Here is a 26077-nt window from a genome sequence, read left to right as displayed (position 1 = left end):
CATTCCGGACTTGTCACTGTAGCACAAAGCAATCTTTGTTGTCTCTACAGCGCCAGGGCGCAGGTGCCATCTCTGGCGGGCACATTGGACTATATAATCTGGCCTTCAGCTGGTAGCTGAGCCCTGGCCCTGATGCCTGACCTAGGAATTCCACATGCCATGGGCCTGCCAAAAAAGAAAATAAAGACATACATAAATTAAAAAATGCACGTTCTGCACAGGCCCAACTTTGCATTCCCTGTCACACTCGGTTTCCATCACCTACTCTGAAACTTAGGCTTTCAGTTAACTGTGCTGTAACCGCCTGGGGTCTCAGAAGTTCCAGGATTCAACCACGCCCATAAACCCCCTCCCCCCCGAGGTCCCAGCGCTCCCGCCTCCTCGCTGCCCAAAGGATCCGTGTCAATCATTATCAATTCTCCTCTTTCAATGTAAGCGGCCCGCGGGGCTCTATTTCTGCACCTGGCCCGGCTCCAAACGACACCAGACACAGGCCAAGGATCCAAAGCAGAGAAGCAACGCCCGTGGCGAAGGAAGAGGAACGGAAAGCGATTTTTCACAGACGGAGAGCAGGCTCGAGGGCCAGATCCCTGCGGGCGCAGGGGGCTCCCTAACAGCAACGCCGCCTCCACCCGAACATCTGAGACGCGACGCTTCGAGGCGCCCCCCAATGGCCCCGCGCAGCCCCACTGCGCATGCGCAGGTCCCGCAGACCCGGAAGTGAATCCCTGGGAACAACGGGCGCCCTCAGAGCAGCGAGTATCTCGGGTTGTTAGTTCGTAGCTAACTGCGTTATGCGGTCCTCAGGCTCCGCTGCTCCACGCCCGGGTGTCCGGGGTCTCCGGGTAAGTTGCAGTCCCTGAACGCGCTCGTGGCTCGCGCTCTGAGTCCGCCCCTTCGGTCTCTCGCGGCGTCGCGCGAAGACTGGGTTCAGGTCCCGGGCCTCAGGGTCCGGGTCCGGTTAAAATCGCTCTGAGGCCGGCTCCCCAGCTTTCTACCTTCAGACTTTAGAGATACCGACCTCCTGCAGCCTGTTTTCCTGCTCTGGCTCCCGGTCCCCAAGCCCAGCCTCTTCGGGTGAAGCAATAGGTGTGTGCACCCTTCACCTCCCTCCTGGGAGAGCAGAGGGGGTTGGATACAGAGGCAGAAATACGTGCTCTTAGCGAAGGATCAGAAATCCTGGAGAGAAAGACAGGTATTGAAACAGGCCAATCTGTGGGAGGAGGGATAGACAGGAAAAAAAAAAATGATGGGTAGAAAAGAGGGGGAAAGCACAGAAGTGGACAAAAGGAGAAGAAAGAAACAGGACACTTTTATAGAAAACAAAGCATACGGTGGAGAAAGCAGAGGCCCCAAACCCAGATGAATATGGAGTAGGTTGGATATGGAATGTTAAGTTGTGAAGTACTAGCTTGTGTCTCTCTAACCTAATTTATATAAAATTGTTGACATTTAAATTATGCGGAGGAAAGGAGAGTGGCAAAACCTGGCGATGGAGGTATCTGCATTTTCTATTTCTATCATAAGAGGGTAACTCCATTTGCAACCCCGATTCATCCCAAGGGCAGAAACTTTGCTCAGTCAACTCCAGGTTCTCCTCTTAGCTTTCAAAAAATGAGGGGAGAATTTTTTTCAGCACATAGTGCTTTTTGAAAATGGCTATTATTGGAGTTCCCGTCGTGGCACAGTAGTTAACGAATCCCACTAGGAACCATGAGGTTGCGGGTTCGATCCCTGGCCTCGCTCAGTGGGTTAAGGATCCGACGTTGCCATGAGCTATGGTGAAGGTCGCAGATGCGGCTCCGATTCCGCCTTGCTGTGGCTCTGGCGTGGGAAAAAGACAAAAAATAAAATAAAAAACAATAAATAAATAAATAAAAATGGCTTTTTAGCGGTACTGTTCTGTTTCCACTGTGGCTCATGCCATCCTTTTCTGAATTTGATGTATCCTCACACTTGTTTTAACTAATCTCAGAACCTATTGGATTTTTTTTTCTAATTTCCAGATCATTTTCCCTCCAGATTTTATTGTGCAGAGTACAAAGCTTATATGCTTTTTACTGTGTCCTATCTTGAAACTTTTTTGGTATCTGGCAAATTACAGTATTTCACTATGCGTGTGGTAAGGATGTTGGTTAAAAATCTAGTTTAAGCAGTTTGATATTCAGTAGCTTCTTTCCTCCCTGAAGTGATCTGCTACATCATTAAGCCTGAGCTGAAGTGTCCAACTAAGTAGACTTTCCCCTCACATCCCCTTTGTCCTTTCTGTGCAGATGTGGAAGGATGGGCTGGATTTGTTACTGACCGGGGTTCTTGAACTCTTTAATCGATAGAGATTGGTAACAGGCCAGATGAGGCATTGAGGCAAGGCTTTATTGAAACTCTTTAACTACTGCACGGAGTGAGCGAGAAACTGGTGCCCTTGCTCACTCCCTGAGGGGGAGCTGGCCCCTTATATAGGATGAGGGTCGAGGATCTGTGGGTTGGACAGGAGGTGTGGCTTAAGTGATCTCTGCACACCCTTGGTGCTGCTGTGTGCAGGGATCACGTGTAGAACCCTGCTTTTGCTCCCACACTTCAGAAGGGGCAGTTGGGTTTTGGCCTTTTTTATCTTACTGTTCCTAATTTGCCACAACTGTGCATGTTTGTAGTTATTTTTAGCCCCTTATCATTTCTTTGGATTCTGTTGCTTAGGAGACATTTGTACTGGTGCAAGCATTGCAATCCGTACAGAATCCCAGGTCCCAGCATCTCTCACATTGATGAGAAACAGTTCCAGCAGAGCCCACATGCTCATGATGAAGAGATTGTTTGGAGTTCATCTCCATAGACGGTCCCCTTTCATGCTTTTCTGGAGTAGTAACTATTTATAATTTCATATATTTTGATTATCATGTTTTCTGGAAAAGAGGAAGTAAATGTTTGATTAAATCATGAAAAAGAAGGTTCTCTTGCTCAGGAATATGAAAGGTAATCAGGAATTAGGACAAACCCTTTCTGCTTTAAGCTATCCAGACCAGCCCTTAAACCCAGTTCTGCTCACTCAACTCAGACTTCTTCCAGGTAAATTGGTAAAATTGCTTCCCCTGTGAGGCTCACTCCCCACCTGTAACATGAAGTTAAAGTAAACCAGGTTTTCTGAGTCTGAGAAAGACACCTGATTTTCAGAATTGGTTTTACGTTTGCATTTGGCAGTTTTCTGAGATGGGTACCCAGTTATAATTAGAATTGAAATGTACCTCAGGAGTTCCTGCTATGGCATGGTGTCATAAGAATCCCACTGCAGCAGCTCACATTGCTGCGGAGGTGCAGTTTCAATCCTTGACCTGGCACAGTGGGTAAAAGGATTCAGTTTCAGCCCCTGGCTGAGGAACTTCCAAGGGTGTAGCCATTTAAGAAAAAAGAAAATGTACTCCAGTTCTCCAACAATTATGAAAAACTTTTTTAAAAGGCAAGGGCTCGGAGTTCCCGTTGCGGCTCAGTGGTTAGTGAATCTGACTGGGAACCATGAGGTTGCCGGTTCGATCCCTGGCCTCACTCGGTGGGTTAAGGATCCGGTGTTGCCGTGAGCTGTGGTGTAGGTCACAGATGCACCTCAGATCCTGCGTTGTTGTGGCTGTGGCTGGTGGCTGGTGGCTACAGTTCCAATTAGACCCCTATCCTGGGAACCTCCATATGCCATGGGTGCAGACCTAGAAAAGACAAAAAAAAAAAGGCAAGGGCTCAAAGATAGAGGCCTACCTTTCTCTCAGTTTGTCTTTCTCTATATCGTGGAGTAAATCTTTTTTTTATAGATTTGCTGTTCCCATTGTGGCTCAGCAGTTTAAGAATCTGACTAGTATCCGTGAGGATTCAGGTTTCATCCCTGGCCTTGCTTGGTGAGTTAAAGGATCAGTGTTTAAAAATAAAATAAAATAAAAATAATAAAAATAAGAGTTCCCGTTGTGGCTCAGCGGAAACAAATCCAACTAGGAACCATGAGGTTGCGGTTCAATCCCTGGCCTCGATCAGTGGGTTGGGCAGGCGTGGCTCGAATCTGGCGTTGCTGTGGCCGTGGTGTAGGCTGGCAGCTATAGCGCCGATTGGACCCCTAGCCTGGGAACCTCCATATGCCATGGGTGTGGCCCTAAGAAGACAAAAATGTAAAAATTTTTAAAAAAGAAAGTGTTACCATGAGTTGCAGTGTAGGTCTCAGACGAGGCTCAAATCTGGTGTGGCTTGGCTGTGGCCGACAACTATAGCTCCAACTCAGCCCCTCATCTGGGAACTTCCATATGCCGTGGATGTGGCCCTAAAAAGCAAAAAAAAAAAAAAAAGGTCATTTCATAATGTGTGCAAATGTTAAATCACTGAAAATTAACATAACATTGTGTGGCAACTGTATTGCAACAAAGGGGGGGAACTGATGTGATTTAGAATTCATTGGTATAAATGCAACATCCAGTATCAACAACATGGAAACAGGTGGTTGGTCCTCCATTTCTAAAGTGGAATATTTTATTTTGGACTTCAGACTAAATTTTAGGAAGAACCTTTGGCAAAGAAAAATGCTTATATGAGAGAGCAGAACAGAGCCAAAGGACCTGAGGCAACTTCGAATCATTGTTGAATTATGGTCTTCACAGATCATCATAACTGAATGCGGAAACCACAATACGTATTTGTTTTTAATGTTTGTCATAAAAAAATATGTGTGTAAAATATATTAAAAAATACAAAGTAGGTTTTACCGAAGGCAGAGGTTATGAAGAAAAGGTTAAACCATGTTTTGTGAAAACATGTTTTGGATGTGTTTCTGTGTGTGTCCAGCGTCAGCCAGAATATGAGTGGTAGGTGATGAAGTCACGTGCAAGAAAGTTGCCATTCTCATTCCATTGAGGAGGCTCAGAAGGCTACTTTTTTTTTTTTGCCTTTTTATGTTTTTAGGGCTGCACCTGCAGCATATGGAGGTTCCCAGGCTAGGGGTCCAATCGGAGCTGTAGCTGCCAACCTACACCACAGCAACTCAAGGTCCGAGCTGCATCTGCAACCTACACCACAGCTCATGGCAATGCGGAATCCTAACCCACTGAGCAAGGCCAGGGCTCGAACCCGGGTTCTCATGGAACTCCAAGAAGACTGTGTTTTGAAGATAGAAAATGCCTTGTCAACACTGACAAACTTTGACTTCCCTAGTTCCTTAGGTATTATATCCATGTATTTCTTTTTCTTTTTTTTTTTTTTCTTTTCTTTTTAGGGCCATACCTGCAGCATATGGAAGTCCCCAGGCTAGGAGTTGAATTGGAGCTGTAAGCTGCCAGCACACACCTCAGCCATGCCAGATCCAAGTGACATCTGTGACCTGCACCGCATCTTGTGGCAATGCCAGATCCTTATTATAACCCACTGAGCATGGCCAGGTATCATAGCCTGCATCCTTACGGACACTGTGTCAGATTTTTAACCCACTGAGCCACAGCAGAAACTCTGTATCCATGTACTTAATGACCTAGTTCCAGTTCCGCGGCAGGTGTAAAATCCACTGTTTTTTTTTTCTTTCTTTCTTTTTTTTTTTTTGGTCTTTTTGCCATTTCTTGGGCCGCTCCCGCGGCATATGGCATTTGGAGGTTCCCAGACTAGGAGTCGAATCGGAGCTGTAGCCACTGGCCTACGCCAGAGCCACAGCAACGAGAGATCCAAGCCGCGTCTGCAACCTATACCACAGCTCATGGCAACGCCGGATCCTTAACCCACTGAGCAAGGCCAGGGACCGAACCCGCAACCTCATGGTTCCTAGTCGGATTCATTAACCACTGCGCCACAACGGGAACTCTAAAATCCACTCTTAAATAATGCTGCAAGTTGCACCACTGGATGTGTTGGGAGCCAATTTGTACCATCTGGCATATAGACAAATTTTAGCACCAGTAATCTAATAGGAAATTAATAAAATGATATTCATAATAGAATGATATCACCGTGAAAGTAATATTTTTGTGAGCACAGTGGCATCCACCATCTGATGCACGCTTCTCCTTCTGCAGTTACACCGTGCTGAGTCAGTGTCCACAACCTGTTTCCAAAAAGACATTGAAACACAGGCAAATGTTTTTTATTTCTTAATAATTAATTGACTATTAATTATTTTTTTAATTACTCAACGAATTTTATTCCATCTCTAGTTGTACAACATGATTATTAAGTATTCAGTAATGTTTTTATCAAGTGTTACGTGGGGGAGAAAGCATCATTGAAAGGAAAGGCTGAATTTACAAGCTGCCTAGAAGGTAGAGTCTGTCATCTGATGATTTAATTATTAGTTGTAGGTAAGAGGAATGGATGGGGGTTTGAAGATGATACATTGTTCCACGGAAGGATGGTTACTGTGCCACTAATTGAATAAGTATAATTATAGGTTTTAGGGTAAATCTTAAGTTTAATGGTGTCATCTCTTGGTGTTAAACCCGCCTCATGGTTCCGCAGTGCCTCCAAGGGCAGACTAGCCTCTTCAGTAGAGCTTCAGCAGGGAGCCCTGAGGCTGGGCCGGCCCTCCAGCGTTGCTCTAAGTGGTGCGATGGGATAAGCATCCTATGCTGCATCAACCAGTCAGTGGATGCTGGCTGCCTGGGGCAGAGCCAAGAGCTCGGACAAGGCAGGTTCCTTTGGTTGAATGTAAAGTGAACAAAGATCAGTGCAGGTGAAGCAGAGCGTGGGTTTCAGCAGGAGGGGAGAGCTTCCTGGAGAAATAGGTGAAAAACTCACGTATTGGTCTCCCTATAGGGGCTTACTGTCTCTGCATCCCTCCTGTCACTGTGAGCCTTCGTTCCCCCATCCTCAGTCTCCCCTGTGTGTCTGCTTGAGGCAGGGGAGGGATGTATGTTGATTCAAGCATTAAAGAACACGTTTTTTGTCACACAGAATCACCTTCTCTGAGAAGGAGCTCAGAGGAAGAGGGAAGAACGAGGAAGGAATGGCGCATGCCCAGGTAAAGGTCCTGTTCTCCGCTGACTGTTCTCTCCTCCCTAAAATACGCTTTGGACTTGTTGAACTTCTCAGTCTCTGAAGTTCCCTGTCTCAAATATTTCCTAGCACACAAGGCCTTCCCTCATCTCCTCTTTTCTCCCTGCAGATTACTCCTCACTGTGACCAGTGGCGTGGAACTTGGGAGGAGGGCCCCTTTAGGTGCTCATCCTGTGAAGGGTTTTATACCCAGGCCTGGGTTGGAGATGGAGCGTAGGCTCTGTGGTGTCAGTGCGGTTGGCCAGGAAGGATGCTTTAGAGCACCCTCCTGGATGCCCTCTGAGCTCCGTATAAGCCAGGATCTAAGCGACTGCGTGTGTAAGGATGTGTTAGGGTTCACGAACTCCCGAGGAGGTCTGGGAAGGAAGACCGACACGGAGAAACTTGCTTTGTGAGATTTTATAAATGCATTTGAAGTTGAGTGAATCAGGATGTTTCTGACTCCAAAATACCAGTACTTAAGAATGAAATGGGAAGTTCTGAAATAGAAATAAGGTGTGGAGAGGGTGTTTTATGACATAATTAGTGTTTAAAAGTAGCATCAACTTAGTTGTCTAACAGGAAGCATTCCCTTAAATTATTCATACCACCTCCTTCTCACAAAGACCCAGATATTCATGCAGCAGATGGTTTTGTTTGTTTGTTTTCTTTTTTCTTTACTGCCACGCCTGTGGCCGCGTGGAAGTGCTCCGGCTAGGGGTTGAGTGGGAACTGCAGCTGCCGACCTACACCACCGCCACAGCAACACGGGTTTCTTAACCCCCTGAGCAAGGCCAGGGATCGAACCTGCATCTTCAAAGACACTCTGTCGGGTTCTTAACCTACTGAGCCACAGCAGGAGCTCCATCTGTTTTAGATTAAAATGGTTTTAACTTAGCCAAGGCATAGGAGCATAACTTTGATGTCATCTGAGAGCCTGGAGCCACATTCCGATTCTCCTTATTGTTGTTCAGCATTATGTTTCTTTATATGAAACATCTCATGTATATATGGTTTTTATTTGTTTGTTTTGTCTTTTTTGTCCTTCTAGGGCCGCACCCACGGCATATGGAGATTCCCAGACTAGGGGTCTACTTGGAGCTACAGCTGCCGGCCTACACCACAGCCACAGCGATGCCAGATCCTTAACCCACTGAGCAAGACCAGGGATCAAACCCACAACCTAATGGTTCCTGGTCAGATTCGTTTCTGCTGCACCACAACAGGAACTCCCCCCCCCCCCCGCTTTGTTTTTTAATGTTTTTTTCATGTATATGTATTTGTGGTTCAACACACAGTGATGCAGTGTAAAGACTAAGACGTACACTCTCCCCTTCTCGTCACATCTTCCACCATCACTTATTATCGCCATCAAGAACAGCTGTTCTCAGGACAGAGCTTGTAAAAATGCATTTGTATGTGGTAATGTGGTTTTAGAAAATATTTTTCAGTAACTGTTTTGTTAGACTGTGTTCTGCAAATTTAAATATTTACATGCCATATATATTGGATTTATTTTCACATTAGTAAACAGAGAGATTATTTTGTTTTTTTGATCCTCATTGGAACATTTTCTTGAGACACAAGGGTTTTTCACATTTTTCATTACTGTAAAAAATGCCACAGTGGCTGCTTTTAAGCACGCCAGCTTCTGTACAGATGTCTAAGGTTTTCTCTAGGTTGGGCAACTTGTATATGATGACTGTGTTAATGATGATGTTTCCAAGGAAAAACAGACACTGCAAGCACAAAGTAAAGATTTTAAATCAACTCTCATAAGCATGCTAAGCTGCGGGAAACCATGGACAAAGAACTAAGGGCAAATGGAACAGTGTTTCAACAAATAAAAAATATGAGTAAAGAGAGAGAAATTATAGAAAAGAGAAGAAATGGAAATCGTAGGGCCAAAAAGTACCATGACAGAATTGAAATTTCATTACATGGTTTCAACCACAGATCGACAGAATAGAGTCGGTGAACTTAAACATATGCTCATTGGAATTATTCATTCTGAGCAAAAGAGAGGTAGAAAAAAGAAGAATGAAGAGAGACTAAGAAACCTTTGAGACACTCTCAAGAACACAGATATGCACATAATAGGAGTACCAGAAGGAAAGGCGAGAGGGCAAAAAGAATATTTGAAGAAATAAGAGGCGTTCCTATTGTGGCTCAGAAGAAGGAAATCTGACTAGGAACCATGAGGTTGTGGGTTCGATCCCTGGCCTCACTCAGTGAGTTAAGGATCCAGCGTTGCTCTGAGCTGTGGTGTAGGTGGCAGAGGCAGCTCGGATCTGGCGTTACTATGGCTGTAGCATAAGCTGACAGCTGTATCTCCGATTAGATCCCTAGCCTGGGGACCTCCATATGCCTCGGGTGCGGCCCTTTTAAAAAGTAAAAAAAAAAAAAAAAAAGCAGGAGGAGTTCCCACTATGGCACAGTAGGTTAAAAGAGTTTGACTGCAGCAGCTCAGGCGCAGGTTCAGAGTCCCTGGCCTGGCACAGTGGGTTATAAAGGATCCAGCCTTGCCACAGCTGTGGTGTAGGACACAGCTGAGGCTCAGATCCCATCCCTGGCCCGGGAGCTCCGTATGCCATGGGGCAGCCAAAAAAGAAAAAATAGTAATAAGTAAAACCACCATGAGATATTTCACACCTCCTAGAGTGGTTATAATAAAATGCAAAATAGAAAGTGTCAGTAAAAATGTGGAGAGATGAGAATCCTGCCACATTGCTGATAAAATAATGTGCTGCTGTGGAAAACAGTGTGGCAGACCCCTAAAAAGTTAAAGTGTGTGGCTCTAATTCCTGTCTAGGTGTATCCCCACAAGAATTGAAAACTGGTACTCACGCATATACTTGTACTCGAAAATCCCAGCAGCAGCACTACTGATATTAGGCAAGAAGTGCTGACAAGTGGCCAGCGATGAAAGAGTAAATAAGTAAGTGTGATATAGCTACAGAATTGAATAGTATTCAGTCCTGAAAAAGGAATGTAGTGCTGATACAAACTACCTTTTTTTTTTTTTTTTTGGCCGTACCCGAAGTATGTGGAAGTTCCCAGGCCAGGGATCGAATCCATGCCACAGCAGCAGCCCCAACCTCTGCAGCGAGAACTCCAAGAAACACTATTCTGAGTAAAAGAAGCCACACAGAAAAGCTCAGGTTTCGTACCATTCCACTGATAGGAAAATTTGCCAAGTAGGGAAATGCGTAATGACAGCATTGACGGTGTGCAGGACCGAGGACAAGGGCGCGCGGGAGGTGACGGCCTAGTGAGTGAGTTTCCTTCAGTGATGGGGAAAATGTTTTCGAACCAGAGGGAGGTGGGTTGTGCAACTTGTGAAGGTAATAAATGCCACTGAATGGTACCTTAAAATAGCTAACTGTATGTGACATGAGCTTCAGCTCAGTAAAAAAAATTTTTAGGAGTTCCCATCATGGCTCAGTGGTTAACAAATCTGACTAGGAACCATGAAGTTGTAGGTTCGGTCCCTGGCCTTGCTCAGTGGGTTAAGGATCCGGCGTTGCCGTGAGCTGTGGTATAGGTTGCAGACGCGGCTTGGACTGGATCCCGCGTTGCTGTGGCTGTGGCGTAGGCCGGTGGCTACAGCTCCAATTCGACCCCTAGCCTGGGAACCTCCATATGCCGCGGTTGTGGCCCTAGAAAAGGCAAAAAGACAAAAAAAAATGTAAATAAGAGAAAAGTAATTTGCTCAAAAGTATCTTGCATGGATCAATCAGAACATTCACTCCAGCCAAGTCAGTCATTACGTCCCTGCTTCTATAATTTTGTGTCAAACTAGGAACTCTCTCCTTGTCCACCTGGTGAAAGGTGCTTTCCTTTCAGGGACTGTTTACCTTCGAGGACGTGGCCATCGAGTTCTCCCAGGAGGAATGGGCCTGCCTGGACCCCGCTCAGAGGGCCTTGTACTGGGATGTGATTCTGGAGACCTACGGGAATCTGCTCTCCCTGGGTGAGCATCGCTTCTCTCCGGGAGTCCATAACTACTTTTGTCTGTCTTTGCATTTTCTCTTGTTTTTCAGGAGCCCCTAGCATGCTTGTGAGAACTTCCTTTCCCTACACTTGAGATTAATTGAATGTGTGGGTTTCATTTCGCAATGAAAGAATTCTTTTTTCTTTCTTTTTTTTTTGCCTTTTTTATCTTTTTAGGGCCACACCAGAAGCATGTGGAGGTTCCAGACTAGGGGTCTAATTGGAGCTATAGCCACTAGCCTACACCAGAGCCACAGCAACAGGGGATACAAGCCATGTCTGCGACCTATACCACAGCTCATGGCAATGCTCGATCCTTAACCCACTGATCGAGGCCAGGGATCGAACCCGCAACCTCATGGTTCCTAGTCAGATTCGTTTCTGCTTTGCCACGATGGGAACTCTGAAAGGATTCTTAATGTGCTCATGACACTGTAACTTCTGGCATCCAAAGTCCTGCATTCATGATTAATTAGTTGTGGTTGTAGTAGTCAGGAGGCCTTATGCCTAATTCTTGCGTGTGTGCATGTGTCTTTTTAGGACCACACCTGCGGCATATGGAGGTTCCCAGGCTAGGGGTCCAGTCAAAGCTGTAGTCACTGGCCCACACCACAGCCACAACAACTCGGAGCCGCATCTGCAACCTATACCAACCACAGCTCATGGCAACGCCGGATCCTTAACCCACCAAGCGAGGCCAGAGACTGAACCCGCATTCTCATGGATACTAGTTGAGTTTGTTAACTGCTAAACCATGATGGAAGCTCCTTATGCCTAATTTTTAGAAGTATCTCCTTCTGTGGTTTTACCCTTGTGCTTTTGACTCTTCTGGAAGAGGGCTAGATGTCTGTATACCTATCTAGGCATTCAGGAGGCAATTGGTTGACTCATTTTTGTAATATGTTTCTAGACCCAGCTATGATTTTCTTTCTTCTTAGCTCAACAAAGAGCTGGCCATGTTTTCTAGAACAGCATAGCATGTCATATTCTGTTTTTCTTTATAAATTGAAGTCTCTCATAAGTTGAATATTATGTACATTTTAGAACAAGGGAAAGAGCCCTGGACTTTGAAAGGTAAAGTGAAAACAGAGAAAAATCCAGACCCATGGGAATCTATAGAGATGTGAACAGAGATAGGAGCTCAGATGGGCACAGAGTAAACGCCATTAAATGTCATTTGGGAAATTATCCTCAGAGGAGCAACTATGGAAAAATTAAACTTTGTGTCTTAAGGATTCTCAAAAGAAATCCCTTCCACACACTCACACTTGTCACTCTGTTATTCAAATATGTGAAAGTTGAAACTCCGGCTCCACGGTGATGCCCCCACTGATTCAGAGCCAAGCAAAGGCTTTGTCATGACCTACAACCCTCCACCATCTGGCCCCTCCCAGTGTTTTGGTGCCGTGGCTTGAGGGGGGGGACCAAGGTGGCTTTCAAGGAGTCCTCTCTCCCCTTGATCTCTCCTGGTTTTCAGTTAATACAGATGGGGGCTAAGTTCTCTGTAGACCTGACCCCAGGAACTATTTCATTTCCATTCACATTTCGTATTTTTGGGAAAATTGCTCAGAGGATGTCAAAAGAAAATAGCTGCTCTTCCATTGCATCTGGGGCTTCATGAAAGTCACGAGGCCGAGTCAGGCCGTCTCTGCCTCTTCAGGCCCTTAAGCCGCCGTAGTTGTCTGGGCCACATGTGAGTAAACGGGGATGGGCTGGCTCCTGGGAGAATGATTCTCGGCAGTGATACAGAGACTAGACCCTGCGATCCGCTCTGTTCTCATTGCTCCCTGCGAGTGTCTCAGCCTGGGCCTTCCCGCTTCCAGCCTGTGGGCAGCACACCACCCCTTCTCAAGAACCCCACAGAGAATTTGACTTTTTTTTTTTTTTTTTTTTTGGCCACACCCAAGACATGTGAAAGTTCCTGGCCAGGGACTGAACCTGAGCCACAGCCCGGACACAAGCCACTACAACAGTAATGCCAGATCCTTGACCCACTGCTCCCCAAATTTGACCTTCTTATTTTACTCCCATATCTTGTATTTTTCTCTCTTCCAGCTCTCTACCTAGCCTAGGAACATGGAAAGACCTTTCCTCTTTCTTTCTTTTTTTTTTTTTCCCTGTCTCTTTAAAGCGAACCCGCAGCATAGGGAGGTTCCCAGGCTAGGGGTCTAATCGGAATTGTTGCTGCTGGCCTACACCACAGCTCACAGCAACGCTGGGTCCCCAACCCACTGAGCGAGGCCAGGGATCGAACCCACAACCTCATAGTTCCTCATCGGTATTGTTAACCACTGAGGCACAATGGGAACTCCAGAAAGACCTTTGCTTTCTCTCCTTTGCAGTGTTACCTCTGAAACTTGCTTTTGAAGTACGCATTCCAAGGGTCTACAGTTTGATCCCCTTCTTCTGCTGTGGTAACCCACCTTAAGGTGATGGACAGTGTCTGGTGCACACTCCCGTGGAAGGCGTTTACTGGGTGCAGAACATGCTTGAAAGAGAGCACCATATTATCTTGCTTTACACGTAGAAATATCTCATGCAACCATTGAGTAGCACGGTCAGCATGTCCCAAGACACTGAGCGAGGAGGGATCAGGAGAGGCTGACTGATAAGGGCCTCCCTTTGTCCCTCTTGTTCTTGCAGGGAATAATGTGCCTCCCAGGGCGGTGTGACAGTGTGATCAGATGTAAAATGATCACCTCCTTTGAGCCAGAAATAAAAGGTTTAGGAACTTGGGCTAAAGAGAACGCTGTCCAGGTTCACAGCCTCACGTCAATGACACTGACTGCACTGCTGTTCATGCTGCATTGTTCATCCTGTGTGTGTTTTGTTTTTTTTTGGCTGTGTCCCTAGCATCTGGAAGTTCCCAGGCCAGGGATTGAACCCCTGCCACAGCAGTGACCTAAGCCACAGCAGTGACAGTGCCAGATCCTTAACCCACTGAGCCACCAGGGAACTCCCCGTGCTATTCATTTACCTTCAACAAATAAAATTTTGACAAGTTTTATTGAGGAAGCTTATAAGGTTGAATGATGCTGACTTTTTTAAACTACAGTAATTGGTTTTGTTTAAGCCACTGATGTTTTCATCTTGCAAATTTCATTGTTGTAAATGGCTTTGATTTTTCTTTCTTTAGTAATCATTAGTTCCATATGTTTTTATCATACTTTTTGTGGCTTTGTTTTATATCTACAGTTTGGTCTGTGGGGTCATGGAGTGAATATCACAGGTCATATTCGACACAGTTTTTTTTTGAGTGTTTATGATTGAACACTAGTTCAATCATAAACCTATATAACCTAAACCTATATAACCTCTAGAATTTTTTGGAAAGACAGTCTGAGTTATTCCTTCTACTCTGTTTCATGTTACTTAGTACCTACTGTTCACATACACTTTTGTTTCTCTACACATAGACTGTTTCTTCAAGCAGTTTCAGGTTGCAGGAAAACGGCAGGGACGGTACGGAGGTTTCCCGTTTCTGGCATTTCCTACCCAGATATGCAGACCTTCCCCCATTATCTGCATCCCTCACCAGAGTGGGACCTTTGTCATCGCAGAGGAACCTACACCTGACACACATTAACCCCTCAAAGTGCATATTTACCGTAGAGCCTTACCATTGTATGTTCTGCAGGCTCGGACAAATGCGTAACCGCATACATGTACCAAGGTGGTATCGTTCAAAGCACTTTCATCACTTTAAAAATTGCCTGTGCTCTGCCTGTTTCTCTTCGCTCTCACCCCTGGAATGACAGATCTCTTTCCTGTCTCCATAGTTTGCCTTTTGCAGAAGGTCTTGCAGTCGAAATCAAACCATTTATATAGCCTTTTCAGATTGTCTTCTTTTGCTTAGTCATACGCATATGAGTGTCTCCGTTTCTCTTCATGACTGAATCGTTCATTTCTTTTTAGTGCTGAATAATCCTTCCATTGTCTGGATGTATCACAGTTAATTTTTCCAGTTACCTGCTAAAAGGCATCTTGATTGTTTTCACGTCTTGGCAGTTATGGGTAAAGCTGCTCTAAGCCCTGGTGTGCAGGTTTTTTATTGTTCTTGTTTGGGGTAGTACCTTATTCATATCCATCCTTGCGTAGAGAGACGTTTGGGTTGCACTTTCACCATTTGGCTATTATGAATAATGCTGGAGTTCCTGTCAGGGCTCAGCAGAAACAAATCTGACTAGTATCTATGGGGATTCACCTTCAATCCCTCGACTCACTCAGTGGGTTAAGGATCCAGCGTTGCCATGAGCTGTGGTGTAAGCCGGCATCTGCAGCTGAGATTCAACCCCTAGCCTGCTGGGAACCTTCACATGCCGTGGGTGCAGCCCTTAAAAAAAAAAAAAAAAAAAAAAAAGGACAAAAAAGATGCTGCTGTTAACAGTTTTTATACAGTTGTTTGTGTGGACATAGATTTTTATTCCTGTTCAGTAGTAGCTATTGTGAAGTTCCTGGGTCTTATGATAACTGTTTAATCTTTTGAGGAACTGCCAGACTGCTGGCCAAAGCAACTGCAGCCTTTGGCATTCCCGGTAGGGGTGTATGAGGCGTCCGGCTTCTCCACATCCTTACCAAGAACTTACTTGTCTCTGTGTTAGAGCCCCTTTCAGGTAGATGAGTTTTATCTCATTCTGGTTTTTATTTGCATTTCCCTAATAACCTATAATGTGAAACCTATTTTTTGTGTGCCTATTGGCCATTTTTCTGTTCTTTGGAGAAACATCTATTCAGATTTCTTTGTCCATTTTATCTTTTTTTATTTTTTAAAGTTTTATTGAAGTATAGTTTTAATTTACAAGGTTGCAATAATTTCAGTTGTAGGACAAAGTGATTCAGTTATATACGCATCCATTCTCTTTCAGATTTCTTTCTCACATAGATTATCACAGTATTTTGGGTAGATAATTCTCTGGGCTGTACAGCAGAATTTTTTTTTTAAATTATTTTTGGCCACATCTGAGCCATGCAGAAGTTCCTAGGCCAGGGATCAAACCTGTGCTACAGCAGCAACCCAAGCTGCTGCAGTGATGCTGCCAGATCCTTAACCCACTACACCATAAGGGAACTCCTGTCCATTGTAAAATTGGGTTATGTGGCGTTCCTGTTGTGGCTCTGCAGTAATGAACCCAACCAGTATCCATGAGGACACAGGTTTGATCCCTGGCCTCGATCAGTGGGTTAAGGATCCGGCATTGCAGTGAGCTGCAGTGTAGGTAGCAGACTCGGCTCAGATCTGGCATTGCTGTGGAATGCCTGGAACTCTCTGTGTCTAACTTACTTCATTTAGCATAATGCCCTCAAGTTCCATGCATGTTGTCACACATGGCATGATTTCAAATTTTGGGGGGGCTAAATAATATTCCCTTGTACATATGTACTAAAATGTCTTCGTTCATTCATCAGCGGATACTTAAGTTGTTTTTATATCTTGGCTCTTGTAAATAGGGCTTCAGTGAACAGGGGGTTATATATAAATCTTTTCTAATTAATTAACTATGTATGAACATACAGAAGTGGACCTGCTGGACCGTATGGTAGTTCTTTTTCCGTTTTCTGAGGAACATTAATGCTATATTCCATAGCAACTGTACCAACTTCCATGCCCACCAGTAGCTCAGGAGGGTTCTCTTTCCTGCACATACTCACCTCCTCTTGGGATTGTCTTTTTGGTAATCGCCGTTCTATCAGGTACAAGACGATACCTCATGGTGGTTTTGATGTGCACTTCCCTGGTGATGACCAATCTTTTCATGCCCCTGTGTGCCATCTCTATCTTGTCTTCAGAAAAATGTATATTTAGATCTTCCACCCATTTTTTAATTGAATTGTTTCTCTCTTTCCTATTGAGTTGTAGAGGCAGTTCATATGTTTTGAATATTAACATTTTATGAGATAAGTGATTTGCAACTATTTTTTCCCAATCCATAGAACTTTTTATTTTGTTAAGGGTTCCTTAGCAGTGCAGAGGCTTTTTCATCTCATGTAGTCCCATGTGTTTATTTTTGCTTTTGTTGCTTTTACTTTTGGGGTCAGATTTAAGACATTATGGCCAGCATTTTCTTCTAGTTTATGGTTTCGGGTCCTACATTCAAGTCTTTAATCCATTTGAGTTAATTTTTTGCAAATGCTGTAAGATAGAGGTCCAATAATGTGAGAAAAAGAATGTGTGTATGTGTGTGTGTTGTGTGAGAGAGAGAGAGACTGGGTCTCTTTGCTGTACAGTAGAAATTGACAGAACACTGTAAACCAACTATAATGGAAAATAAATTTTTTTTTTTTTTGTCTCTTTAGGGCTGCACCCACAGCATATGGAGGTTCCCAGGCTAGGGGTCTAATTGGAGCTGTAGCTGCCAACCTACGCCACAGCCACAGCCATGCCAGATCTGAGCAGAGTCTGCGACCTACACCACAGCTCATGGCAACACCAGATCCTTAACCCCCTAAGCAAGGTCAGGGATCGAACCTGCAACCTCATGGTTCCTAGTCGGATTCGTTTCCATTGCGCCACAACGGTAACTCCATAAAATCGTTTTTAAAAAAAGAAAAAAGGAAAAAACGGAGAGAATCAGCGTCTTTCTTTTGCACATGGCTATCCAGTTTTCTCAACACCATTTATTGAAGACACTGCCCTTTCCTCACTGTATATTCTTGGCTCCTTTGTCATAAATAACTTGACCACATGTATGTGTGGGTTTATTTCTATACTCTTAATTTTTTGCCTATACCACCCTACTGTATTAAATACCATATTGTGTCCTACAGTTTGAAATAGGGGAGTGTGGTGTCTCCCAACTTTGTTTTTCTCTATCCAGGTCTCTTTGGCTATTCAGGGACTTCTGTAGTTTACTGTATACAAATTTTAGGAGTATTTGTTCTAAATCACATGCAGGTTTTTGCATATACAGAAGTTTTCACCTTATTTGTGTAAATACTAAGGAGTGCACTTGAGAGGTCATATTTAAGAGCATGTTGAGGAGCTCTCATTGTGGCCCAGCAGTAGTGATCTGGACTAGTATCCATGAGGAGGCGGGTTTGATCGCAGGCCCTGCTCAGTCGGTTAAGGAGCCAGCGATGCCGTGAGCTGTGGTGTAAGTCGCAGACATAATCCAGATCCCACTTTGCTGTGGCTGTGGTGCAGGCCGGCGCCCGTAGCTCCGATTGGACCCCTAGCCTGGGAACCTCCATATGCTGCGGGTGCAGCCCCAAGAAGCAAAAAAAAAAGGTGTGTTTGGTTTTGTTAGAAACCACAAACTGCCTTCCAGAAGTGGCTGTACCGTTCTGCATTTCCACCAGCCGCCAGTAAGTCCTCGATCTCACACGCGCTCACTCGTATTTGGTATTGTCAGTGTTGTGGATTTTGGCCGTTGTCATAGGTGTGTAAGGATATGACACTGCTTTCACACACATTTCACTCAATTAAATCTATGGCCTTTTTTACATTGAAGATTTTTCATGTCTTCAGAGTAAACTTTTTTGATTAAGTTACTTTGTTAGTCACAGAAATACCATTCGGTTGATTTGCCATGTTATGTTTATTTAAGTTACGTTGCTTGTTCCTTATATACGTAGTTTTCTGTAAGTAAACTTTGCATTATATTTTAGTTTAGGGATTTTTTGCTGCAGATACTTTAATACTCATTTCTCCCTGTCTGGATTTCATCATGCACATCTTGGGACACAAAGCTAACATGTACATATCTTAATCTTGTTTAAGGACACATGGCAGCTTTTACACTCTGAATTCCCTCATTACGAACCGCTTCTCACACTTGCTAGAAATTTTCCAAAGACATTTTCAAGTTCCTAGAATTACATATTTTTATTAATCCGTGAAGCCTGCTCTGCTGCCTGTTCTGTTTTTCAACTGAATTCCATAAAAAGTCACCTGGTCCTTGTGGACATACATCCCGTTGCTGTCCGGTCCTTCAGGCTGTCATTGGCTGCTTGTGTTACGGACCACATCTCTGCTCATGGATGTCTGACGCAGATCAGCACAGCACGGCCGGAAATTGTTTCTGTGCTGAGGTGCTGCTGGCAACACTGCCCTTCCACCCAAATCCCTCTCTGCTCATGGTCCCTTGCTAATGCCCCTGAAGGGCACTGCTTTTTGGTGACAGTTCTGTAGTCAGAACTTACTACTTTTGGATAAGTGCATATTAATTGCCATTGATTTTTTTTTTAAGGGCCACACCCACGGCATATGGAAGTTCCCAGGCTAGGGGTCAAATTGGAGCTGCAGCTGGCAGCCTACACCACAGCTCACAGGCAACGCGGGATCCTTAGCCCACTGAGCAAGACCAGGGGTCGAACCCCCATCCTCATGGATGATAGTTGGATTCCTTTCCGATAGGAACTCCATGATTCACAATAAGTATGTAGTCATGTACACATGGTAAGAGCACTTCTCATCAGATTTCTCTTGTATGTCTGGGGTTGTAATGCTAAAAGATCCAAAAATATGGAGTTCCCATCGTGGCGCAGCAGAAACGAATCTGACTAGGAACAGTGAGGTTGTGGGTTCGATCCCTGGCCTCGCTCAGTGGGTTAAGGATCCAGCATTGGCATGAGCTGTGGTGTGGGTCACAGATGCAGTTTGGATCTGGCGTTGCTGTGGCTGTGGCCTAGGCTGGTGGCTACAGTTCCAATTAGACCCCTAGCTTGGGAATCTCCATATGCTGAGGGTGTAGCCCTAAAAAGACAAAAGACCAAAAAAAAAAAAAAAAATCCAAAAATATGATTTCAGATACTTTGTAAAAATTCTGGCAAAAGAGATTCTATGACTTCAAGTAACAAGTAAAGACATTTTCACTAAAAAACTTATGCCAAAATTGATACTCTATTTTTAAAATATATAATGTAGTTCACACATTATTCTTACCAAATATGATCACATCCACAAAGATAATAGGTACATCAAATTTTTTGTCATGTTTATTATAAGATTTACGTTCCCCTGTAGTATATATATCTTGTACGTTGTCTTTCTGTAATTGTTTCCATAGTAATGTTTTCTCTTGCCTGAGATAACGAAGTTTCAAAGGACACACTATATACTATACGTATTTTTGGCCCTATAACTGTATAATTAAATCATACTTCATAGTTAGGGAGTTGATCAATATGACTGGCTGTCATTAACTATAGGCATGAAATCATAGTTGAGATTTCCGTTTTCCCTAATTCTTAATCTTTATAGAAAGAAAACGTATGTTTTACCTTAATCTGATATTTCAAAATTGTGATGCTCAACATATATTTCACTTTTCCTATTATATGTTCCTTCTGGAGTATAAATTTTCTTCAATTCTTATGAAAGAATCCTTTAGAATGCCAGACGCAATTATTTTGTATAACTGTGGTTGCTTATTAACTTCCCTGCTAGAGCTATCCTGGGTTACTAAAATATGCGATAAAGATTTTTTTTTGTCTTTTTTTTTTTAATGTCTTTTTGCCATTTCTTGGGCCGCTCCCACAGCATATGGAGGTTCCCAGGCTAGGGGTCCAATCGGAGCTGTAGCCACCGGCCTACACCACAGCCACAGCAACGCGGGATCCAGTCCAAGCCACGTCTGCAGCCTACACCACAGCTCACGGCCACACCAGATCCTTAATCCACTGAGCAAGACCAGGAATCGAACCCACAACCTCATGGTTCCTAGTTGGATTCATTAACCACTGAGCCACGACGGGAACTCCTGATAAACAGATTTTTTAAGCAAATTTTTTCTTACATTATATTTCCACATTATCAAACACATTTATGAGTAATTCAATATGAAATATTTATTTTGGAACTCTTGTTTAATAGGAAGCCATTCTCCTGGACTTAGAATCAAGGACTTAGCGCCAGGAGAGGACATGAATGAAGGAGATGTTCACCATCTGGTGACACTGGAAAGAAACCAAAGTCGAGGCATCGAGGATGTTGACCCCAACGAAGTCTGTGAAGATAAGTGTGAATGTGCGTGTGAGCAGAGGTGTGACGCCGGAGATGACAAAGTGCTTCTGCCGGATAATGGAACCCGCACTTACAGAGAAGCTCAAGAGAGTAAATCTAAATCCTTCGTTCATTTTCCTCTGGATGTTTCTGTAAGGAGTCGTCTGTATGACTATTTCCCACAGGACAAGCCATTCATAAGGACTTTGTTAGAAATTAAAAATAACATAAGCATTGCTGGAAACAAAGATAGAGAGTGTCCGGAAGGTGGGACTGGAGTAAGGCTGCAGGCACTGGTGGCTCAACTGCAGAGAGTTCCCGGCGAGGAGAAGGTGCATGCGTGCCGTCAAGTGGAGAGGTCCGTCAGTGGCGGTTCCTCAGGGTCGTCGCTTCAACGGATTCCTCCTGCTGTTATACACACTTTGTTACCTGCACCATACAGGAGAGCACACACTAAAGAAAAATCGTACACCTGTAATGACTGTGGGAAGGCTTTTAGCAAAAGCTCAAACCTCAGGAATCACAAGCGAATTCATTCTGGACAAAAACCTTACAAATGCAAAGTGTGCGACAAAGCCTTTAATCAGTGTTCCAACCTCACGACACACCAGAGAGTGCACACAGGAGAGAAGCCCTACAAATGTAATGTGTGCGGCAAGGTCTTCAGTCGAAATTCACACCTTACAAATCATCAGCGAATGCACACTGGTGAGAAACCTTACAAGTGTCACGAATGTGGTAAGGCCTTTATCCAGCATTCACTCCTCTGGAGTCATGAGAAAATGCATACAGGGGAGAAGCCTTACAAGTGTAATGAGTGCGGCAAAGCATTTGCCGAGCGTTCAAGCCTTAACAAACATGAGAAAATCCACACTGGAGAGAAACCTTACAAATGTGTCGTGTGTGGCAGAGCCTTTACCATGCGGTCAAATCTTACTCAGCATGAGACTATCCATACTGGAGAGAAACCTTACAAATGTAATGAATGTGGCAAAGCGTTCACCCAATGTTCACGCCTTACTAGGCATCAGAAAATGCACACTGGGGAGAAACCACACAAATGCAAAGTGTGTGGCAAGGCGTTTGTCGAGCATTCACAACTTTGGGGCCATGAGAGAATTCATACTGGTGAGAAACCACACAAATGTAACGTGTGTGGCAAGGGATTTACCCAGCGTTCAAGCCTGATGGCACATCAGAGAATTCATACAGGAGAAAAATCCTATAAGTGCAAAGACTGCGACAAGGCTTTTATACAGCGCTCACAGCTGTGGGGTCACGAGAGAACTCACACTGGAGTGAAACCGTACAAATGCGATGCATGTGGCAAAGCTTTTACAATGCGTTCATACCTTCTTCAACATGAAACGATCCATACCGGGGAGAAGCCTCACAAATGTCATGAGTGTGGCAAAGTTTATACCCAATTTGCAAGCCTCACGAGACATCAGAAAATACATACGGAAAAGAAAAGTAAACCTAACCTGTGTGACAGTGCTTCTCTTTAAAGCTCAAGTTTTGGGGATCATCAGAGAATTCATAGGAGGGTAAAACTTTAAAAGGTCATGATTGACAGACAACTTGTGCAAATATGCAAGCCTTTCTCAGGCCAAGAGACCCCATCATGGAGAAGGAAGGCATACAGATGGCCAACAGGCACATGAAACGATGCTCGGTGTTGCTAGTCATCAGGGAAATTCAGATCAAAACCACAAGGCGCTACCACCTCACACCTATCAAAACACCTGCTTTAAAGACAACAAGTAACAAGTGTTGGTGAGGATGAGAGACAATGGAACCCTCGTGCACTGTCGGGATTATAAATTGGTGCAGCCACTTTGGACAACAATATGGTGGTTGTGCAAAAAATTAAAAATAGAACTACCATATGATCCAGCACGTGCACATCGGGATATCTACCTAGAGAAAACAAATACTGCTTCGAAAAAATATATGCACGCCGTTGTTCATTGCAGCATTATTTGCAATAGCCAAGATAAGAAGGCTACCTAGATAGGTGTGGTGTCCCGTCACTCTTCCCCCCCCCCCCCCCCCCCGTGCACACACTTGTCTGTATCTGTGCATGTGTGTGTGGATATGTACATAAGCATACATACGCACAGTGGACTATGAGCCATGATAAAATGAAATTGTAATTTGCAACAACATGGATAGCTCTAAGTATTATGCTAAATGAAATAAGTCAAAAAGTAGCTCGTGGATTTCCCGTCGTGGCGCAGCGGGAAGGAATCCAACTCGGAACCATGAAGAACCCTGGCCTCGCTCAGTGGGTTAAGGATCCCGTGTTGCTGTGAGCTGTGGCGTAGGTCACAGACGTGGCTCGGATCCTGTGTTGCTGTGGCTCTGGTGTAGGCCGGCAGCTACAGCTCCAGTTGGACCCCTTGCCTGGGAACTTCTGTATGCCACGGGTGTGGCCCTAAAAAGCAAAAATACGATATCACTTATACGTGTAACATAAAAAACAAAATATAAGAAAAATAGATTCGTAAATAAGCATGATTGCCAGAGGGGGAGTGGGATTTCGGGTGTGTGTGGAATAGGAGAAGGCTTTAAGAGGCACAGGTCTCCAGTTACGCAGTAAAGCGCCAGGTTATAATATAGAGCATAGGCAGTATAGTCAGTGATAACTTTGGGGACAGATGGCTACTAGACTTACCTCTGTGCTTCATAAGGTATGCAGTTGTTAAACCATAGGTAATACACCTGAAACATAATGTTGTGTATCAACCATATTTCAGTCAAGAAAAATGAATAAAGACTGGATCTGCCCTCAAGGAGACAAACCATATATAAAACTAATGCCGGTGGCAAAGCCGGTAGCCAGAACCTGCACCTCACTCGATACCAGCTTATACAGGTTTTGGGGAGGAACTCCCCCAAGGTATGGAGGAGCAGAATCTGAGTGTAAAAGTGTTTTCTAAGTGAGTGCGATTTCTGTGGCCACAGCCCCTCTGGATTTGTTGCTGGGACTCGGGGCCTCTTTGGTCAGTATAGGAAAGGCTTACTCTGCCTGATGACCATGACGCAGTAGGACAGGAAGTGGAGAAGGAGGTTTTCCTGTGAGGAGAATGATGGGTCACTGGAGATGGCATATGTGGTGGGGGGGAATGGGGAGGGGGCAACAGCCTCTGTCCTTTGAAAAGGAATAGCTGCTGTATAAAAAAAATAATTATTACTCTTATTATTGAAAACTGAAGAGACCGTGTTATAGAGGGTAGTAATTTGAAGAACCAGAGTAGAGCAAGCTTGTGAGGGCTGCAAGGTTTGCCTCTGGAACTGTATTTGGACAACTTTTTTTTTTTTTTTTTGGTCTTTTTGCCATTTCTAGGGCCGCTCCCGCAGCATATGGAGGTTCCCAAGCTATGGGTCTAATTGGAGCTGTAGCCGCCAGCCTACACCACAGCCACAGCAGCGCTGGATCCAAGCCACATCTGCAACCTACACCACAGCTCACGGCAATGCCGGATCCTTAACCCACTGAGCAAGGCCAGGAATCGAACCCGCACATCATGGTTCCTAGTTGGATTCATTAACCACTGCGCCACAACAGGAACTCCTGGACAACATTTTATGTAGAATATCATACTTCTCACATCCAAATAAGTAAAATATGAGTTCCCGCTGTGGCACAGCGGGATCGGCAGCCTCTTGGGAGCTCTGGGACACAAAGTTCGATCCCCAGCCCAGCACAGTGGGCTAAGGATCCAGCATTGCCGCAGCTGCCCCTTAAGTCAAAGCTATGGCTCAGATCTGATCCCTGGTCCGGGAACTCCATGTGTCACAGGGACCCCACCCCCCAAAAAAGTAAAATTTAGTTTTGGCCACACCCATGGGCATATGGAAGTTTCTGAGCCAAGGGGTCAAATCCGAGCCACAGCTGCGGCAACAGCAGATACTTACCCACTGCACAAGATTTAACCGGTTCCTCAGCAGCAACCCAAGGCACCAGAGAGACAATGCCAGCTCCTTAACCCACTGTGCCAAGGCAGGAGCTCCTAAAATGTAATCTTTTTTCTTATAACCCTAATGAATCATGTTCCTTCTGTTAACCCAAGCATATCCCACCACATGGGGGCGCTTCATGATAACAATCACTATGCTTTCTAGGTTGAAGAACATCTGTAACAATTTCTTCCCATGTTAGATTCAAACAACTTACATTTTTGAAATATATGTTCATAATTTTCATTGGAGTTATGAACTCCAGGGTGTAATCCAGATTATTTCTGTAGCTGTAATGAAAACAACACAGCAGTCCAGGTTCAGACTCGACGCCCCCCCCCACCCCCGAAACCCACCTTCCCACTTGTAAACATACACCATGTGATTTCTGCAGACATTTTTTGTGCCAAGATAAGACCCATGGGTTGCACCTTTACATGAAATGAAGACATGGTAAATATGCCAAAAATTTAGGAACTAAAATCTCAGAAATAGGGATAAATATAACACAATATCTTGTGCTTGGAGTTGAAAGAAAATTTATATTTTAAAACAGGACAGGAGAAATTAAACATAAAATTTCTCTGTGTGTGCTTGCCCGCCTCCTGCCTCCTCCCTAATGTGCAGTGTGCGTCTGCGTTACACATTAACCACAGCTCCTCACAGGTGGGAATGCCTCCTCCATCATAAAATAAAGGTCAATTTATAGTTTCTTGGAGTTCTCTGCTGGCTCAGCATGCTGGGGACCTGGTGTTACTGCTGCAGCGCAGGTTCCATCCCTGGCCCAGGTGTTTTTTGAATGCCAAGAGCCTGGCAAAAAAAAGAATAGCGTTTTTTTCCCCAACTCTCTGGGGGGTCGTGTGACTTTCTCTCACCTTGAACATGCTGACCTGAGCTATATTATCTTTGGTGAACTTTACATGAAATCATCACTGTCATTTTGATAAATGATCCTTTGTCTTGAAAATGTATATGACACTTGCCTTCAACTTCTAGCCAGAGTGACAGCTCCGTGAGCTTCTGAGAGCCTGTCCCCCAGGGTTAGAACCCTCAGTTTCGCTTGAATAAAATTCCCTTTTTCCTTCATGATTGTTCATTGAATTTTTCTTAATTCTATTGACATTTTCTTGTTGTGGTCAGTAGGATATCAGAGAATCCCTCCAGAGGGAAGTTCTCATCATGGCGCAGCAGAAATGAATCTGA

General features: G+C 44.4%; 1 protein-coding gene across 1 annotated transcript in view; it reads left to right on the top strand.

Annotated features, from left to right (window-relative positions):
- Nucleotides 1–725: 725 nt before the first annotated feature.
- The window catches only part of LOC125132719 (zinc finger protein 160-like), a 60999-nt gene continuing 35647 nt past the window's right edge, over nt 726–26077 (top strand). Inside the window, exons 1-4 of the mRNA XM_047790366.1 lie at nt 726–845; nt 6898–6964; nt 10825–10951; nt 20783–22384. Coding sequence (XP_047646322.1) covers nt 6950–6964; nt 10825–10951; nt 20783–22384 — 1744 coding nt within the window. The 5' untranslated portion in view covers nt 726–845; nt 6898–6949. The remainder of the gene's footprint in view (nt 846–6897; nt 6965–10824; nt 10952–20782; nt 22385–26077) is intronic.

This window comes from Phacochoerus africanus, chromosome 8, assembly GCF_016906955.1.
Source record: "Phacochoerus africanus isolate WHEZ1 chromosome 8, ROS_Pafr_v1, whole genome shotgun sequence".
Taxonomy (NCBI): domain Eukaryota; kingdom Metazoa; phylum Chordata; class Mammalia; order Artiodactyla; family Suidae; genus Phacochoerus; species Phacochoerus africanus.
Note: the sequence above shows the minus strand (reverse complement) of the source record. Positions and strands in the feature narration are given on the sequence as shown.